Raw genomic sequence first — 21,078 nt, forward strand, 5'->3', positions numbered from 1 at the left:
TCAGAAAGGCTGAACTAATCTCCACATACTTTCTCTGGTTCCTCTCCCTCTTTGGGTCCTACACCCAGTCTCAGGGAAAGGGGAGCCCCACCTGTGGGATGAACCCTCTGCATGTATCTGCTCTGAGGCTTCACTCCATCCATTATCCCTTCCCTTTCCAGCATGATGATTCTCTTCCTCTCTGCTGATCCCTCCTCTTCTTCCTACAGACTTGCAAGGTCTTTTCCTTTCTGGAAAACACATAACTCAATCCTACTGCTTCTTCTTGATGCCTTATCCATACTTCCTGAAAGAAGATAATGACTCTTCCCCAGGCTTTCTCATCTCACTCCTCCTCCCCTGCCATCCCTAACCTTATCCAGACATCTGGAACATTTCCCAGCCACAATTCTGAAGTTGGTGTCTCCAAGGTCAGCACTGACTCCAGCTGGGGAGGGACAGTGTCATCCAGTCCTCCAGGTCTACTCGACTTGGCAGGTCAGACCATGCTTGGCTCCCCACGTTCCCATGGCTCTACTTGTAAGGTGTCAGTGGAAGCTTAGGAAGAAAACAAACAGCTATGGGGAAAAAACCACTGAAGAGGAAAAATGTTTATGGTGAGGTCAAGGCTAGTGGGCAAGGGTAAGAGTGTTGGAGGGCATCTCAGCTTTGGGGAAGTGTTCTATTTGATCTTTTCCTCCTTCAGAAGGCAGTGGGGAGATGGGGACCATTTCCAGGACAGTGGGACGAGGGTAATTATCAGTATAAGAATGAGGACTGGTTGTTTACAAGGTCTGGAGCTGGAGTCCAGGGGCCAATTCTGAGATCAGCCTGTACAAATCTGCCCAGAGAGGGCTGGGGCAGGAAGGGTGAGCAAACAGACTTTCATCAGGACAAAATCTCTCAGGGGCCTTGGTTTTCTTTGATCCTCTTCTCCTTGCAGCCTCCTTATTTCCTCTTCAGAGGGATCCTGGATTGATTGATTGACAAGTCTCCCCTCTGTCTATAAGGCTTTTGGAACCCACAATCAGAGGAAACATTATTCATGAACTTACACTTGGGTGGAGTCCTGGGAGGGTCTGCCTTCTTTATAAGAGATTCTTCTTCTGATAACTGAGCTTTAAGTTGCTTTTCGGGCATTGGTGGTGGCTTTGCTGACCCCTCCTACCTCCTTCTTAGATGTCCGAGGGTTCCCAGGGGTTGTCAAGTGGCTGCCTCAAATCGTGACACAGAGCTGTTCTTTGTACAATAATAGCCAGTGCCATGGAAGGTCAGAGTTACTACACCTTAGCTTCACCTCTGTCTAATCCTCCTGAGAAACTCAGTCTGCTTCCTAGTATAGTGTTCACTAATGAATACATTTTGAAATCATATAATAAGTAGTAAGTAGAAAGTCTGGAAAATAGAGAGGGGAAAGCAGCCATCTGAAATCCCAGCCATCTAATAACAGTGAATGTCATTTTGGTGCACCCCTTCTGGCCTTTTTAAACATGATGTTTGGAAAATGTGTAATGCTAGCATGTGTACTTAAGCTTTGCGGTGATTAAGACCTTGAGCATCCTTATTTATGATGAGATGCATGAGCTCCTCCAGCAGGAGTGACAGGTGGCTCCTCAGGCAGGCAGGCTGGGCTGGCCTCTTGTCTGTGTAGAAAACACTTACTGTATTCTCTATGGGTCTGAAAACCTCGCGGCACTTCTGTCCCCACATGGACAGACACCTTAAAGCCTTCTCAGCATGGTGGACAGTTCATTACAGACACTGCCACCTCACAGAGAGCTGCAAAGAGAAGGGAATTGGGGATTAAATATCCAGAGGACACAGTACTTAAAACCAGCTTGTTTTCTACCAAGAGCAGTTACCACCACCTCCTTTGTCATCTCCCATTTGTAGAGAGCTTTGCTTTCCTAGTGTTCCCCATGTGCCCTCCCATCATTCCTGTAATGGGCTGAAATGCACCCACTGCATTTTCATCTGGCTTTTATGGAGAAGGAATCGGCGAAGTCAAAAGACTTGTCCAAGGTCACATGTGCTACGTGTGGCCAGCCCCCTGCCTTGTCCTAAAAAGTGGCCAGATTTCTCTGGGCACTGTATTGCTTCCTGTTCTTCCAGTACTCAGACAGAATTCTTTTTCCTCTGCAGCTGACTTTCCTGGCTGATTTTCTTAAACTCCCTCTTCTTGCTCCCTGCAGGGGGCCGTGATAAGCGAGGGGGACCCATCCTGACCTTCCCTGCTCGCAGCAATCATGACAGAATAAGACAGGAAGACCTGCGGAAACTCGTGACGTATTTGGCCAGTGTGCCAAGGTAAGGTGAAGGGGAATGGCCTGCAGGGAGAGGGGGGCTGGACTGATGCCAGGAGTTGGAAGCAGCCTCTATCTCTGTCAGGGGCCTGAGTGGTATCTGCCCTTGGAGTGAATTCTGATTATTCCTGGAATATCACTACCCATTGTTTGCCAAATCTCCATCATTCCCATTGTTACTGCTGGGATTCATGTGAATGGAATGGGAGCTGTGGGCAGAGGTGGTGTCTCAGGCCAAGGTGACCAGCACTGACTGTGCAACAGGAGACAGGGAGGAGGGGTGGGAAGCTATTCCCTGGCAAATAGTTCCACTTTGGCTCCCATAATGGAGTATTTTCAAAACCTCTGGCTTGTGAATAAATTTGTGGCTCTTGGAGTTAGGGGTAAATAGCGCCACTAGAATTACTCAGCTAGTGGTGGCCCTTGGCTCAAGATAGGTCATACATTTTCAGTGGGAGTAATATTGCCCCTAAATGGAGTAAAAACTTGTTCTGGGCAGGCACAAAAGAGCCCCACTGCTTTCTGTGTTAGCCACGAAGTATCTATGGTACTGTTGGGCTGTGTATGTGTGGTATTAGAATTTCACTGAGTGAGGCAATTGGCAGTGGGGATGGCTCTAAAAAGTCTCTTTTGGTGGGAGGAGGAGCATTTGACACAGCAGTTTCATCACCTGCTGCTTGGGATGCTTGTATCCCTTATCAGAATGCCTGGTTCAAATCCTGGCTTCCACTTCTGATCTGGCTTCCTGCTAATGGCACTGTGGGAGGCAGCAGATGATGACTTGAGTACTTGGAACCCTGCCACCCTTGTGGGAGACCCATATAGAGTTCCAGGCCCCTAGACTCAGCCTGGCCATGTATTGGTTGTTGTAGGCATTTGGGGAGGGGTGATCTCTCTTCATCTCTCTCTCTCTCTCTCTGCCAATAAAATGAAAAATGCAAATTTAAAAAATAGAAAGTCTCCTTCATGTCAGAAGGCAGTAATGAAAGATTGAGAAACCATTCTAGGTGATGCTGGCCCTGTAAGTGGATAGAGGGGAAATGCCAAGAACATGATTTATATCTTTTGAGATGAGAGGGAAGATGCCTTTGCCCAGCCAAAGAATTCTAGAATGTGAGAGCCAAGAAGAGACCACTGAAGCAGTTTAGGTAAGCACATGTCAAGTTCTGCTTGGGGAATGGGGCTTATTTGGGACTTGAGCATTTTGCAGGGATCAGTGGTGGAACTTGGCTTGGAACTCAGTCCTCCTGGCTCTAGCCCCGATCCTTGCTCCTGACCAGCAAGGGTGCTGCTCTGTCTCTTAAGGGAGCCGAAGCCTGTGAAGTGTTTGTTGTGGCAGATAAGAAGTGGAGCTGTGTGCTTGCATAGCCTTTGGCTTGTCTGTGTGCATTTTGTAGGAAGATTAGTGAATTACATAGATGAGCTATATAACTGGCTCTGCCTTTGCCAGGAGACCTGCGATAATTTTTGAATGTGCTGATTAAGTTCTTGAGGCAGGTGTCGAAGGAGGCAAGCACACTTTCCAGGGAGCTATAGGGGAGACAAATATAAAGGGATTGGTGGCTGGTGATGGGCAGGTGGTAAAGGGGATTTCAAGAGTGGTCATCAAATGCTTGGGAGGATACTGAATGGAATGATAAGCCCAAAAGGGCTCCAAGCAAAAGGCTGTGAACAAACAGATGTTGGATTGTGTCTGGTTTATTTTTTTCTTTATGATATCCACTGGGGACCAGAAAAAAGATAGAGGGCCTTAAGCTCCAGTGAAAGGGATTTGGGTTATGTCCAAAGACCTTCTAAACTTTGTGTGCATGAGATGATGAACTGAACAAAAGAAAAGAAGGTTTGCTCCCCCCCTCCCCCAGAGACCTTTGTAGAGAAGAAATATTCCTATCTGTCTCAGAGGCAAGGAGACAGACTAAATAACCTATGATTGATCTGGGTAATTTAGCCATTTAGCCATGTAGGGGCTAAGCAGTTTTTAAAAGTGTCATTTCCAAGTACACTACTAACAGGCATAAAGCCGGGCGCTTTCTGAAGCAATTTACAAAGGAACTTTTCCGAGGGATCCATCATGAACTCTCAGTTCTTTCAGAATCAGAGGTAATTTGGATCCTAGGAGATGTGAAGGGGCACATTTTTCTTTCTTGTGTGTTCATTCCTGCAGCTAATAAAGGTTCATCTTTTCTTTAGGAAAAATTGCAGGAATACTTTTCTGCATTCTGACTTGTTAAACAAAGATTGGGACAAAACGGATGGGAAGCAACTTAAAAAGAAAAGATTTCTTACATTCTTACATTATCAATGAAAGAAAATACTAGATAGAGGATCTCTGCCTCTCAGAAGGTGGGCACAAACATTGCATCCTGTGCTCTTGAGAACACAGAAGGTTCTTCATGGGTACTGACAGGTGTCAGGCAAGAGTCCTGTTGTCAACTTCAGGGGGAAGAATTGATCCGTGATATCAGCTGCCTTTTCCCTATGGACCCAAGGTCACTGGGAGTGTGAGTACCTGGCCGACTGCAGAGTCCAGCAATTAGTCTTGCACACTAACCACTTCCTAATTCTGTTGGCTTCAAGCTCACGTGTGACAACTGTTAGAAACAGAATCTGGAACAGTACTGTTCTAAAGACAGTGTAGCTTGGGTGGGAATACTGAAGAACTTAGTGGGTCAGATAGGGTTTGCCACTTTTCAGCCTAACCATACCTTTGGGAGAAAAGAAGAACTATGAAAAATGAACATCTAGATTAGGCAGATGATACTGACAAGAAGAAATTGTTTATTCTGAGTCATGGTCCATGATGCTAAAAGGCCAGATTCTAATGGCAATGGAGTCTTCACTACAGACTGGTGTGGTCAAGTTTGCAAGTAACATTTAATAATCATGCATTTATTCATGGCTTACTTGAAAAATATTTAGAACTTCTAAATGTCAGGAAAATTGAGGGTTCATGGTGAGCAGGAACAGGCACTGTGAAGAAGTTAGGGAGAACTTGGCTATTTTCCTATCTAGGGCTAAATCAGTAACAGTAAAGGCAGCATGAGATATGACTGCACTGGTAGGTAGCATAGAAGTTGCACCAGCCAGAGGAAGACAGACAAAGAGCAAGCAAGTGATGCAAGAGGACCTTGGGACCTAAGGTACCAACCAGTTTGGCGGCCATTTTTGGGGGGTACCAATCTAGAATAGATGATTAAACAAATGGTTGTGATAATTTAGAAATGAATAGGAAGAAATAGTCCTCCGTGCAGGGAAGGCCACATCTGGACCACTGCATTCCATTCTACAGCATTCAGCTTGCCAGCCTCATTTTAAGAATCCAGAGACCAGTGAGTGTGCCACTGGGACCAGCACATTGAGGCACTCACAGGATGTGTGCCTGTGGTTGAAGGAGTGTTTGCTGGCAGGAGAGAACAGATTCGTGACCTCAGATTTAGGAGTGCTGCCCCATAGAGGAGGCAACAGGCATGGTCTCTGTTACCCATGGGTAGGAATTAGAGATCAGGACTCAGAAGTGAAGAAAGAACCTGCCCACGGGGAGCTGTCCAGCAGTGACTTCTGCCTCTAGAGAAAGATCTGGTGACCCTGTGTCAGTGATGCTGTAGAAATAATTCCTGCACTGGGGTGGGAGCAGGATTCAATCATTCTAAGACTCTTCCCGGCCCTGAACACTAGGATTCTGTGATATTGCAAAGAACATTTATCATAAAATCCAGGATCTCAAAACAGTTTTACCACTGTGAAAAACAGCCTCACCTATCCACTCAAAGAATGGACTCAGACTTGATGTGCAGCAAAAGCAAGGCTTGATTAATTACTTTGCAAGACCAGGTGCCTGGTGGGCCAGCACACTTGGGGTAGTTTGCAGCAAGCTATTTATTTTCTAGCACACAGGTCCCTCCCCCGGTTTCTCATTGGCTGAATAACTATGGGTTACAATCATCCCATCATTTGTTTCAACTGTTTTGGCCACTAACATCCTGTGTGCCTAAGTACTTTCAGGTGCATGTAACCTAACAGTTATACCAGCTAGTGGTCTACTCACAAGTAATCATCTTACTTTGAAAATGTACCAAATGTTTGCTTCTCACACCACCCCCTCACCAACATACATAACTCCTTCTCAGGCCCCCTGAGTAAGTTAAGGCCTAGGATTTCCCTTGAGATCTTGTCTACCCCTTAAGTCATAAGAATCCCCTTGGACTCTGGGCAGGAATTTTGGGGTGTTAGCAGAGAACAGGGACCATGCTAGGGTGTGACAGTTTAGGCCAGTGCTGAGTTATTCTTTAGGAACCCCTCTTTGTCTGAGGTGGAACCCTTCCTCTTATCTTGCTCCTGATGACTTTGATCATCACCTTCTGAGTCTCCCCAGGCCTCTGTCATCTTATTCTGAGAAATCAGAATATCAGGATAGGAAGAGACCTTTAAAGTCCTATAATTTAACTTCCCAGGAACTCCATTCAGTCATTCAAAAAATGTTTATTGAGTGTCAGGTCATGGATACAGGTCTTGCTTTGTTCTCCTATTGTCTTTGTGGACTGTCATCCATCTTACACTTATCTAGCTTTTTTGTCTTCTGGTGTGTTCTCTGCTTGCAGTTATTTGTATGTGAAAGGAGTAGAGAGGAAATACTTAGATATAATCAGCTGATGAAATTCCCTAGAAATGAAGAGATAAGGTGGAAAATTCAGGGGCTGGAGTTGTGCTGTAGAGGGTAAAGTTGCTGCCTGTGACACCAACATCCCATATAGGTACCTGTTTTTGTCCCTGCTACTCCACTTCCAATCCAGCTCCCTGATAGTGGCCTAAGAAAAGCAGTGGAAGATGGCCCAATTGTTTGGGCCTCTGCAGCCACATGGGAGACCCAGATGAAGCTTCTGGCTTTGGTCTGGTCCAGTCCTGGCCATTGTGGTCATGTGAAGAGTGAACCAGAGGATGGAAGATGTCCCTCTCTGTCTCTGTATCTCTCTGTCTCTCTCTTTCTCTTTCTGTACTCTGCCTTTCAAATAAGTAAGTATTTTTAAAATGTATAATATTTAACCTCAGAGCAAGCCAGTACCCAAGTCCAGCCCATAGCATTGATAATCTACCCATTGTAATTTGGGAGTTGACCATATGCTTGAAATAGGAATTTCTAAGTACTACATCTGGAAAGGAAATCCTGGATTATTTTTATTGCATTAAATTCCTCCTTCACATCATCACTGTTATCCTGCTTTGTCACAATCATCTTTGTGCTGCTCCTAAGGGCACCAGTTAATGTATCTGCCACTTAGGTCTGCTCTTCGCTGTGCCTCTGAGATGCTGAGTGTTCTGTCAAGGAATGCAGGTGTCATATTGGAGAGAAAAGATGACAAGAAATTAGGATAGGTTATTCTGTAATGCCAGTCAAACCAGGGTGCTTGTATTTGCAGCTTATTATTTGATAACATTTGCTCTTGTTCTACTGATTTCAGCAAAAGATAAGTTAGGCTTATAGCTGGCACTGTCTTTGTGAAACATCACTAGGACCAGAAAATATGAATAAGCAGAGAAGGAGAGAGAGCCAGAAAGACAGTTAATAGGAAGACCAAGTGAAAACTGCAAGGTTTTTCTCCTATTATTTTCAGCACGAGAGGGTCTGAGCTATCCAAACTGTGTTTTGTTGTTACGATCTTTGAAATGTGCTGTTGCTGCCTTGCCTTTTGTTCCGAGATCACCAATTAAAGGAGGAAGGGGAAAAATCAGGTGATGGAAGGACCAGAAAATAGGGCCAGTGAGTACAGTGAGGTCACATTGTTGTAGTTACATTGACTTAACATTTATCCTTTTAGAATCAATTTTAATTTCTTTGGTTGCCTATATAGAGAGGGTTTATCATTTTTATTACAGTTTTCACCTTTAACACACTTTTTCAGTAATAGAAGTTAAGCACCCCTATTGTTAGTTGTCTGTAACACCAGCTCTGAAGAGCAAATAGTATTCTGCTATGCTGCTAAGGAACACCCAAATCACAATGGCAAGTACCATTGTTAGTAATCACCTTCCTTTGAGTTGCAGGAAAGGGTGGAGAGGCAGCTTAAGACACTGGGCTTTGGGCCCCAGCTTCACCATTTTGCAATCAGGAAACACGTGGTTGCTCAACCAGGGTTGTTTGAGAAGACTTTCACCAAGAACAATTTATAAAGATGTGGGTAGTGAACAGGGCAGCCAGAAAGGTTTGAAACAGCAGAGAAGGGAGACATGGCCACTTCTGGAAGGCAAGGGACAGTCCCTTAAGCGAGAGAAGAGAGCTGTGTGAGAAGCAACTGACAGGGACCGTGGGCTTCAGCAGGAGATGCCACCAGCTCAAGGTGGCTCCCTGCATGTCACCCTCCTCCCCTTAGCTGATGTCTTGCTTGTGGTTTGTCATGGGCTGGATGCACCCACTAGCCTCCCAGAGCACCAGGGAGTGGGAGATGATGGAGAATGATTTCAGAGGCATTTTTAAGTGGAAGACACTTAGCACAGGGTGGGACTTTGGACATATAGTACAACATTTCTCAATCCGCTCTTGTAAGTCTTAATTTGAAAAAGGAATGTCCAGCTCATGAGGGTGTTGTGAAGATATCATCCAGTGGTATCTCTGAAGACACTCAGTAATTGTCCATTCCCTTCAGGAGCTTAATAATAGAAACAATAATAATAATGACAGTATGAGAATAAAATGAGCAGTCTAGAGCCCCACCCCTAATTTGAGTAGACCATCACCTCTACCCTGAGACACCACCTGAGACTCCCACCACCTGACTGCCCTAGCAACAGTCACTATCCTGAGCTTCATGTTTATCCTTCTGCTTTTTTTTTTTTTTTTGGTCTAGTTTAGCACATGTTTTTGTTAACAATATATTATTTAGCTTTGCTTGATTTTGAGGTTTATAAAATGGTATTATACCATATGTAGTTTTATTTTTAAAAATGTTTATTATTTTCATCTGCTTGAAAGGCAGCAAGATAGAAGAGAGAGAGAGTGATCTTTTATCCAGTGGTTTACTCCCTGAACACCCACAACAGCCATGACTGAATCAAGTTGAAGCCAGGAATCAGGAACTCCATCTGGCTCTCCCATGTGGGTGTTAGGGACCCAGGCATCTGAGCCATCATCTGCTGCTTCCCAGGCTCATTAACAGAAAGCTGGATCAGAAAGAGTAGCTGGGACATGAACTGGCCCCTGATATGGGACAATTAACCTGCTGTTCCACAACACTGGCCCACACATGTGGCTTTTTACGGCTAGCTGTTTTGAAATATTGTGATGTGCAACAATATAGATGTATTCAAACATGAATTTGAATGAAAAAGAAGCTTAGCTTTTTTTGCTGAAGGCTCATAACCACATTATTAATAGGCTAATGTTTACTAAACTCTCTCTTGAGAAGTTTCTTTTAGCTGACATGAGGAAAATCAGTAGTGATTATTTTTCTCAGTACTTTATAATAGGCATCTTAATTGACACCAGTATCAAAGAACAAATGAAATTCTTTCCATTTGTTAATGATTGGTATGAAGGATGTCAAGTCCTTACACAGTACCAGGTGCACTGTAGATTCTCCATCTGTGGTCTGGGGGAGTTTGTCATGCACTTGATTGAGGTAACACCCTCAGATGAGCACTGAACTAGGACTGACTTGTGGACTCACATATCTGTGTTGTTGCATATCACAATACTTTAAAACAGCTAGCCACAGAAAACCACATGTGTGGGCCAGTGTTGTGGAACAGCAGGTTAGTCGTCCCATATCAGAGGTCAGTTCACGTCCTGGCTACTCTTTCTGGTCCAGTTTCCAATGCTGTGGACTCACAGTACGAGAAACATACAGTACCACAGCTACCCAAGAATTTTAGGGCCTCAAAAGGCAACCACTCTGAGCATTAAAGAAGCCAAAAACACAAGATACAAGTAGGGGCAGTCATAAAAAAGGGAAGGGCTCAAGGAAAGGTAGGGGTTGGGGAGGTGGTTGGAACAGGGGGGCCAAAGGGGGGTTCAGATTAAGTTCCTGAAGCTCAAGATGACAAAGTCCAGGGTCTTTTGGGAGAGTAGCAGAGGATGAGGCAGGAGGGCACACAAAAGTTCCATGGGTCTAGTTAAGTATTATTGAGGTGCCGGCATTGTGGTGTAGCGAGTAAGCCTGTGGCACCAGCAACGCATGTGGGCACCGATTCGTGTCCCCACTGACTCGCTTCCCATACAGCTTTCTGAAAAGCAGTGGAAAATGGCCCAGGTTTTTCCTGCTACCCATGTGGGAGATCTGGATGGAGCTCCTGGCTCAGTCTTGGCCATTGCCACCATCTGGAGAATGAACCAGCAGATGGAAGATATCTCTCTCTTTCTTTCTTTCTGGACTTCTGACTTTCAAAGAAATGAATTTCTTGATAGGCAATAAACAGCAGTTGAAGAGCTTTGCAGCAGGATAATGATAATTACAATTGCATTTTATAAGATTCACTCCAGGGGCTGGCTCTGTGGCTTAGCAGGTAAAGCCGCCACCTATGGCACTGGCATCTTATATGGGCACCAGTTTGAGTCTCAGCTACACCACTTCTGATCCAACTTCCTGCTAATGTGCCTGGGAAAGCAGCAGAGGATGGCCCAAGTGCTTGGGCCCCTGCACTCACATAGGAGACCAAGAAGAAGCTCCTGGATCCTGGCTTCAGACCCACCTAGCTCTGACCATTGCAGCTATTTGAAGAGTGAATCTGTAGGTGGAAGACCTCTCTCTCTTGCTCTCTCTCTCTCTTCTCTCTAACTCTGCCTTTCAAATAAATTAATTAATTAAATTCAAAAGTATATCTTTTTTAAAAATTCATTCTGGCAGTTCAGTGGACAATGGAATATGGGAGAGGGCTGGGAAATGAGGCAGCAGGTGCAATAATGTAGGTTAAAGATGACAATAATAATAGTAATGGCTGGCAGTTGTTGGTCACATCAGTTTCAGGATCTGTTTTAAGTCTTGTGCATGCAATAACTTAATTCCACAACATTTTGAGATGGGCATTATTATTGTTCCCATTTTACTTATGAGGAAACTGAGGCCCAGGCAGGTGAAGTAAATTGCGTATGGGCACACAGCCAGTATAATTAGGAACCAGATTTAGCATCAAAACCTGAGTTTTGTCCACTAATGAGACAGGGAGGGCAGAGTGAAGGAAGTGGCAGCAACAGAGTGCAGAGGATGGATTCGGGAAGACCAAGAAGGTAAATTATGAAGCATGGGCTAAGACTGAACTGGAAAGGGGGAGGAGCAAGAGGGTGGTGAGGAGCTGGAGGGCACACAGGTATGATGATGGTGGGACCACATGTGCTTCAGACCTGCTTTCCTGAAGGCTCTTTTTGGAACCTGAATATGAAGTTTGCTGCAGGTTGGAGACACAGATGGCAATTGCCTCAAATCTGGGCTTCTGAGAGCCAAGCCAGTTGTGGTGGTTGTGAGTGTGTAGGGCAGTGGAGGTGGTGCCAGTGCCATTGGTGGGAGTACGTCAAGTGACTCCACCAAGTGTTTGTGTTCAGTTTTTGATGAGTAAACTATTCTCATTTATACTCCCCTGTGGGTGATAGTCAGCTGTGATTTTAGTTACCAGATTACACCAAGAGATGTAGGGAATAAAGAAAAATCAGTTCATACCATAGAAACTATTTAAAGAGGTGAAGAAAGGACTTTGGGAGCAGGCAGCCTGAACACAAAGCCTGGCATGGCAGTGGTGAGATGTCTTTGTGTGCTGGTGATGATCATCCTGTTCATTTCCTCTGGGTCTGAGATATTCCTTCATTCAGCTGCCTGCTTATTTCTACCCTTTGCATTGCTGTGGGCTCAGAGCACAGTTCTAGAATTAATGATCAGCTACTAGATATTTTGAGGTGAGCTGACTCCCATGCCACTACTGTCAGATCTGGCAGGTCTGTGTCTCTGCACAGTGCTCATGGGGCTTTGAGGCTAGAAGGACTCATGGAAACCAAGTGCAAGGAAGCAGGTTGTGAGGAAGAGGGGAGGCCATGCAGAGGCAAGCATTTGTGATTCCCTGGAGAACAATCGTCAGGGCAATCAGAGGCGGAAGCCCATGAAGTAACTCTGTGAAGCAGCCCTGTTTGTTCCAGGCACCAGTAAATGACCGTAGGTGATAAATCAAGGTCCCAACCCTGGACAGAGGGAGTCCTGGTATGAAGGGAATTGTTTCTCCTTCACATGTGTCTTCCATGTGTCGTCTCAGAGGAGACCTAGGGCATTGCCATGGACTTGGTGGGAGTGGGACATGGACTAGCAGAGAGGAGAAGGATGGGTTTGAGGAAGAATACTGATACCTGAGAATTATGCAGGGATTCCAGCCCAGGAAGAATGAATCTCCTCTGGGAGGAGAAATTTACAGGCTTTCTGACACATTTCTTCACCTGTAGAATAGGTATAGCGAGGTTACCAAATGTTATCAGTAGTGAGAATTACATGGGATACTGCACATAAGGATTCCAGCCGAGGTCTTAGTGCACTACAGGGGCTGATAACAAGTGGGAGTTGCTTTCCCTTGAAAGTAGGGATGTTGTTTTATCATTTGTCCTTCATTGTTCTTCAGACTGCTTTGTGTAGTGTTAGGGTTATGCTTAAATTTAAGATTATATCTAAAAGTTTTAGTAGTAATAGCCATAAGGTCCATAACAGTAGGCTTGTGATAAATACTGAATGATAATGTGTCTATTAGTCTTGGCCTATATTTCAAATTAGAAAATACATTTTTTTAAAGATTTATTTATTTGAAAGAGTTACACAGAGAAAGAAGGAGAGGCGGGGGTGGGTGAAGGGGGAGTCTTCCATCTGTTGGTTCACTCCCCAATTGGCCACAATGGCCAGAGCTGTGCCAATCTGAAGCCAGGAGCCTCTTCTGGGTCTCCCATGAGGGTGCAGGTGCCCACAGACTTGGGCTTTCCCAGGCCATAGCAGAGAGTTGGATGGGAAGTGGAGCAGCCGGGACTCAAACCGGCACCTATATGGGATGCCGTCACTGCAGGTGGCGGCTTTACCCACTAGGCCACAGTGATGGCCCCAGAAAATACATATTTTGTGGAAGATAAGTGCAGAAAAGTATAATAAATTTCTTGTAAAGTATTTGCAGCTCTATTACCTAGAAATAATAATCATATTGATATATTTCATTCCTGTTTCTTTTTAAAAAGCTTTTAAAAACAGAATTGAATCATATTATTTGTTCAATTTTGCTTGCTTTTTGTCTTTTTCCACTTAGCATTATACCATAAGGATATTTTCAAAGCACTAAAGACTTTTCATGTATAACAGTGTGTCTTGGGATGCATCATATTTTAATTAACCCTACCATTAGACAACCTAGTAATTTCCAGAACTTCACTGTTATAAATAACCCTCAATAAACATCTTTGTGTATAAACCATTGTCTACATCTTAAGTGGTTTCTTTGGGATAGATTTGTAGATTTGTGGCATTTATGGGCTTTTTTTAAGTCATGTGAAATAAATCACCTCGCTTTCCAAATTTCCCAATTTACGCCCCAAATGTGACTTGTCTTAGACTTCCAGTGCTTTACATTTCTCCCAATTTAGGTTTGTTTATTCACCATTTCTCAGGAACCACTGTGCAAACATTGTTATTAGCATCATCCAGAAGCCCTAAGTTAGGGCCATGTATTATGCACCTAAGGCTGATACTGGCTTTGGAAAGACTAAAGGAATTGATTACAAGGCCTGTTCTCCCACTAGGATTCTTTTGGTTTTTTTAAATGTCTTTTTAAAAAAAGTTTATATATTTATTTCTATTTTTTAAAAAAGATTAAATTGTTTTTTTGAAAGGCAGAACTAGAGAGAAAGGGAAAGACAGAGAAAGAGAGAGAGAGATCTTTTATCCAATGGTTCACTGCCCCCAGTGGCTGCAGGGATAGGCCAGACTGAAGCAAGGAGCCTGAAACTCCATCTGGGTCTCCAATGTGGATGGCAGGGGCCCAAGTACTTGGGCCAACTTCTAATGCTTTCCCAGGCACATTAGCTGGGAGCTGGATTGGAAGTGGAATAGTTGGGACTTGAACTAGCACTCTGATGGGATGCCAATATTGCAGGTGATGGCTTAAGTCACATGCCAGCTGCTATGTATTTATTTTTACTTATTATTCAAAAGGCAGAGCAAAAGAGAGACACAGAGAAAGAGAGAGAGAGAGAGGGAGACAGAGACAGAGAGACAGAGAGAGACAAAGAGAGAGAGAGAGAGGGAAAGAGTGGGAGAGAGAGAGAGACCTTACACTTGCTAGTTCATTCCCCAAAAGCTCAGCACCTGGAACTAGGCCAAACTGAAGCAGGAAGCCAAAACCTCCATCATGTTTCCCATGTGAGTGGCAAGGACCCAAGGACTTGAGCCATTATCTGTTGCCTCCCAGGGTGCACATTAGCAGGAAGCTGTATCAGAAGCAGTGGCAGGGCTTGATCCCAGGTACTCTGGTATGGGATATGGGCACCCTAAGAGACAGTTTAACCTGCTGTGCCACCATGCCCCACAGGCTAGGATTCTTCTGTGAGTATTTCCCTAAAGTAATGTGGCCCCTTAACAAGAACTACACGTTAGTGTCCAGTTCTGATATGAAATCTAGAAAGTGCTTGGTTGTTTTTCAGCTTTGTTGAATCTTTTGCTTCTGTACATGTTTCAGCTCCTTGTTCAGTTGTGCAGTCAGTCCCTGGCTTGGCTCCAAGCGTTTGTTAACCTCCTTCTTGCAAAGTTGAATTGCAGTCCTTATCTGCCTTTTCTCTGAGCAAGTTAGGCCTTTTGGGAGTTTGTCTCTGGACAGCAGCTATGAATGAGCTTCTAAAGCTCGGGTGTAGTTATTGAATTTCTCTTTTAGGCTGCTGGAGTCTATGGCTTACCAAGAGCAGACTGATTAGGAAGCTGAATGTGTTACCTTGATTGGGTAAAATTCAATATGTCAGGTGAAATACGATACAATGCATTCAGGTTTTTCTGAAGTTCATGTAGGTAATCAGGGTGATCTAAATGTAACTGGGATTAATTTGGCTGGAATGTTAGATATACGGGAGTTCCTTGAATATAAATGCTGGAGAGATAGACTAGCATTGGGGAAAATGGATGTTTTTTCACTTAGTGTGTTCCAGCTTACTTAGTTCACTTAGTGTTTTCCAGCACTTAGTGTGCTCCTTCTCCTCCCATTATATGATCATTTCCAGCATTTTTTGTGTTTCTTTCCTCACCTAAGCTTGGTTAGGTCTTATTGTATGCCTTTCAATAATACTTGGGGTTGTGTTTATTTTTCAGACACATAAATGTTTTAGATACTGACACTTCATGTTATGCCACTTCAGTTTTGTAGCGACTGCCTTCATTGTATACCCTTCTGGCAATTTAGGAACCCTGCCACCAACTAGTAGACTACCTGAGCTCAGCTGCCCAGGGACAACTAGATGAGTTTTGTCAGAGGCTCAAAATGGTAATATTTTGTTTTCCCCTCATTAAATCTTGGTTTTTCCAAGCATTGATATATTTTAAGTTTATTTTCATCTACTTGAATGGAAGAATGTCACATACCACATAAACACATAGACACACAGATACACACACACACACACACAGATATCTTCCATCTGCTGGTTCATTCTCTAAATGTTCACACCAGCAAGAGTTAAGCCAGGCTGAAGCCAGGATCTCAGAACTCCATCTGGGTCTCCCATGTGGGTGGCAGAGTCCCAAGAATTTAAGCTATCATCCAATGCCTCTCAGGATGCATTAGCAAGAAACTGGGTTGGTAGCAGAGAGGCTAGGACTAGAGCCGGCACTCTGATATGGGATGCAGATGTCCCAAGTTTAACCTACTGCACCACAATGCTTGTCTCCAGGCTGTAAGTTATTATTATTATTATTATTGAAACACTGACATTTAAGTATGTAGTAAGCAATGATTTTCCTCAACTAAAAAATGGATTTAATACTGTCTTTCTCAGAGAACTGTGATAAATATTAAATAAAATAATGTTTGTGAACATGTTATACCTAGGCACGTAATGATGTCCAGTTGATGCTACTTTGAGGAAAAACAAAATGCCGAAATATTGTGGTGTGTCCATAACAACTCTTAACCTTCTTTTATAAAATCAAATCTTTTAAAAAATGAAAACAAAAAACACCCTTCCCATCTGTTTGTCTTCAGTCTTAGGTAGATTTGAAGTTGTAGTGTCCACGTGTACCTAAGTCTTGGAACCCCCACTGTCTCCCTCACCATTTCCATCAGCCACAGACATTGAAGATAAAAGTCCTAATCTGTCTTTTTTTTTTTTTTTTTTTGACAGGCAGAGTGGATAGTGAGAGAGAGAGAGAGAGAGAGAGAGAGAAAGGTCTTCCTTTTTGCCGTTGGTTCACCCTCCAATGGCCGCTGCGGCCGGCGCATCGCGCTGATCCGAAGCCAGGAGCCAGGTGCTTCTCCTGGTCTCCCATGCGGGTGCAGGGCCTAAGCACTTGGGCCATCCTCCACTGCACTCCCTGGCCACAGCAGAGAGCTGGCCTGGAAGAGGGACAGCTGGGATAGAATCCGGCGCCCCAACCGGGACTAGAACCCGGTGTGCCGGCGCCGCAAGGTGGAGGATTAGCCTGTTAAGCCACGGCGCCGGCCTAATCTGTCTTTTCAAACCTTCTCTCTCCAAACTCTATTTTCTTTCTCAGAACACAGAAGATGAGAATAAGAGAAACATCACTAGGCCAGCGCCGCGGCTCAACAGGCTAATCCTCCGCCTTGCGGTGCCAGCACACCGGGTTCTAGTCCCGGTCAGGGCACCGATCCTGTCCCGGTTGCCCCTCTTCCAGGCCAGCTCTCTGCTGTGGCCAGGGAGTGCAGTGGAGGATGGCCCAAGTCCTTGGGCCCTGCACCCCATGGGAGACCAGGAGAAGCACCTGGCTCCTGCCATCGGATCAGCGCAGTATGCTGGCCGCAGTGCGCTACCGCGGCGGCCATTGGACGGTGAACCAATGGCAAAAGGAAGACCTTTCTCTCTGTCTCTCTCTCACTGTTCACTCTGCCTGTCAAAAATAAAAAAATAAAAAAATAAATAAAAAAAAAAAAAGAGAAACATCACTACCTAGGGCTTTTTGTTGCTGAGAGTATCCACAGCTCACTGGCTGTGGATAATTCCTGAACCAATCTACCACTGTTGCTTTTACTGAAAGGGGAATGCCTCTACCCCTTCTCAGCTCTTCTTGGATTGCTTTAGAGAAAAAAGCTTTCTTCAGAATGTATTTCTTAAAAATCCAACATTTCCCAGGCAGAACAAATAATTTAAACAAAATTTGAAAAAAGGCTTTTGAGTCTACAGAACTCATCATCTGGTGGGGATGGGTTGTACCTGTTGGACAAGATCTCTGATAAGCAGTAAGCCCTTTAGAGGAAGAACTGGGAATCTGGCTTCCTCCCTCTGAGGCTGTGCAGTACCACCTTGCGAATCAGCTGAGTTCTAGTAGACTGGCAGCTCCCCAGGGAGCAAGGCAGGGCCTCATCACCCAGGCTCCTTAGGGTCAACGCCAGGGTCTCCCTTTCAGACATGAAGTCCCTGGGGCCAGAGCTGGATCTCTTCCAGGGAGTCTACAGTCCTACTCGGGGGCTGTCCCTCAAGGGTGGGTGGACTGACTTTTTTTAGGGAGGGAGGTTGAGCCCTCAGCTGGCGGCTGAAGAATGCAGGGGCATGGGAGCAAGCCAACAGTGGACCATCTCACCAAGGCGGTGTGTTCATTTCTAGATTGGGCGTGTATGACAGCCAGTTCTCCCGGAACTCAGACGGGAGCGCTGTGTCAGCCACATTGACTCAGCAAGGACTAATGTGTTTCTGGAGAATTTACTGACGTAACCCAAGCCCGTGCCTTTATGACCCTGGTCATTTTTCCCTTTTGTCGCATCTCTTCCTCCTCTCCCCAGCCCCCACTTGTTCTAGTTCACATAAGAAACAGCCATGGGTTTGAGAACCACTCAAAAACTCTAAAGCTGGTATGTTTTTCTCCCTTTCATCTCTCAGGCTGTTCTGTCCTCAGCTGGAATTTTATCTGTTCCCATCGCTAGTAATTCACGTGCAGCTCTTGGCCTGGTGCCTGAGACAAGGTCTGAACCTGGTGCTGTGACATGCCCAACCCTAGTTCCTGGTACAGGAAGACAATGTTCTCCAGATCCCGGCTGCGGACTGTTTTCCTTTGCGGGGAATTCAGACTTCAAACTCATTTGCTGAGGGAAACTCCTTGTTTTGCACTTAGCATGAGGCAAGCCTTTGATCACTCTGACCAAGCTCTGACCCTGATGGAGTGTTCCTTAGGACAATGAAAGCTGGTCCAGATTTAATTCTCTGGACATACCTGGTAGGTCTCACATGCATACCAGCTGGATCCTTTGGCTTTTTCAGGCTACCTCTGAACTTGCTGACTAATGGAGGTGGGGAGACCCAGTTCTTGCCCTCAGGAAAGCTTGAGGTCTTGCTGAAGTTCCAGTATCCACAAGACAAAACCAAGGTAGCAGTCAAGCAGGCATACTATGTAGTGGACTAAATCGGAGATACTTAATGGGAGGCAAAATCTGCCCTGGATTGTAGAGGAGTTGGAATCTTGGAACTTAAGGCACAGAAGGGTTGTAGAGGTCAACTGCCTCCCTTTAAAAAGGGCAGAGTCCTGTCCTGAGGGATGTGATGATGTGCCTCGGGCCCCCCAGCTACCTAATGGTGTTGCTGGGGCCAGGCTCACTGCAACCTCCCATTGCCCTTTGCATGAGTAGAACCTGTAGGCCTGCAGGGTCTCCATTGCAGCACGCACAGGCTCAGGGCCCCTGGCCTCAGGAGCAGAGGGGTGCTTCTGCCTACACATGCGCTCTCAGAGCCTCTGAGGTATCTGCACAAAGCCCATTTTATTTGCTTTGTACAAGGAGCCAGAGACCCCTGGTGCTGACCCATCCCATTCAGCTTCAAGTTCTGAACATAATCCCTTTTTAAAAAGTTATTTATTTATTTATTGACAGGCAGAGTTAGACAGTGAGAAAGGTCTTCCTTTTTCCATTGGTTCACCCCCCCCCCCAATGGCCCCTACTGCTGGTACACTGCGGCCAGCACGCCGCGCGGCTCCAAAGCCAGGAGCCAGGTGCTTCTCCTGGTCTCCCATGCGGGTGCAGGGCCCAAGCACTTGGGCCATCCTCCACTTCCTTCCCGGGCCACAGCAGAGAGCTGGACTGGAAGAGGAGCAACCGGGACAGAATCCAGCGCCCTGACCGGGACTAGAACCCGGGGTGCCAGCGCTGCAGGCAGAGGATTAGTCTATTGGCCTGAACATACTCCTATACCCACCATTGGGGTCTTCATTCTGTCTCTTCTTGACCTCCCTCCCTGCTCCCAGGTTCCCATTGATGCCTGAGCCATCACAGGATTGTTTTCTCCACTTAACCCATGGGGACCTCAGCAGTTCCCATTGCCTGGGCCACCCTGGCCAGGTGTCAAGGAGAAGGCAGGCTGGCTGCAAGGCAAGGCCTGCCTGCCCTGCACGAAATGGAGCTCCTGCCCTGTTTGTCAAGCTCAGTGGGCGTGGCTTGGAGAGTGACCTCGTGCAAGGAGTAGATTGTCTGTGTAGGTGGGGATGTTTGTGTATGTGCCTGTGTGAGCTGCGGGCAAAGAGTTCTGGGCTTTCAAGGAAGTGCTGGCTTTGTAAGGTGAAAGAAAGAGGAGGAGGGGAGGAAAGGAATATACAGGCCACATGGAGGGCTACTTCCTGGAGGAAACATGTGCTTTATTAAGGGGGATCCCACCTGCACTGCTGGGAAACCAGAGCCCAGCTGGAGAGTGGGGGATCCTTGTTAGAGCTGGGAGAGGTTGGGATGTGGTAAGAGGAGGAGGAGTGGTAATGACAATGGGAGTGGGCAGAGCCCAGGAAAGTTACTGCTGTGGCTCCTGGCCAGGTTATGGGCAGTCTCCCAGCCAGGAGTGTTTGCAGTTGCACCATTGCAGCCTTCTGGGGGGCCCATCAGCTTTCTGCTCTTTCTCTTAGATCATGTAAGGATGGCCAAGGCACAGGCTTGGACAGGTTATGGTCTATGCTGTGTGGACTTTTGGTCTCCACACATGTATGAGCAGTGATCACAATGGCACATCTCTTTTCAAGTTAGAAGATGAGTTGCTTTTCACCCAGCCAGACTCTGGGAGGAAGAAGGAGTGAATGCAGAAGGCCAGAGGAAGGCGACTCTGGTTTGTTCAAGGTGGACCAAGGAAGGTGGGGGTGCTCTGTGGGGAGTTTGTTCTTTTCTTTGGTTGCATTGGCTTCCATTTCATTTCTGCTTCATGTACTGAGTGGACCAGAAGGAAAGGGTAACAGCTATGTGAGGGAGGATGGGAAATAGGAGGAAGCTGCTGTCCTAAAAGAGATATGTCAACTCCATCTCACCTCCACCTGACCCCACCTCTCTGCCACCCTCCCTGTCAGTCTAGCCAATGCCAGACTTCTCGGAGCAATGGTTCTAGCCCTTAGAGTTCCCATTATTGTCTCATCTTGTCTAAACGTGGCTCCTTCTGATTGCTATGCCCCCAGGCCGCTCTCAGGCAGCAAGGGGATCTCTTCCTTTTGTTTCAGAGTCTGGGATGCTGAAGGATGACCTTGCTGCTTGACAAACCCAAGCTGGATCCTCTGAGAGGGTTCATCCTTTGGAAGGCTATGCTTTCGCCCCAGGCCTGCTGTCACCATGCCATCCCTGGAATCCTCTGTGGCGTGCTCTTTATCTACAAGATTCCACATCTTTGTCCTTTCTAAGCACATTTTAT

General features: G+C 45.7%; 1 protein-coding gene across 6 annotated transcripts in view; it reads left to right on the plus strand.

Annotated features, from left to right (window-relative positions):
* Positions 1-21,078, plus strand: part of KALRN (kalirin RhoGEF kinase) — a 737,253-nt gene that overhangs the window by 229,848 nt on the left and 486,327 nt on the right. For all 6 annotated transcript variants that reach the window (XM_062209080.1, XM_062209015.1, XM_062209004.1 and 3 more), the window contains exon 3: positions 2,172-2,286. In XM_062209080.1, coding sequence (XP_062065064.1) covers positions 2,172-2,286 — 115 coding nt within the window. The remainder of the gene's footprint in view (positions 1-2,171; positions 2,287-21,078) is intronic.

The sequence above is a fragment of the Lepus europaeus genome, chromosome 2 (genome assembly GCF_033115175.1).
Source record: "Lepus europaeus isolate LE1 chromosome 2, mLepTim1.pri, whole genome shotgun sequence".
Lineage (NCBI taxonomy): Eukaryota > Metazoa > Chordata > Mammalia > Lagomorpha > Leporidae > Lepus > Lepus europaeus.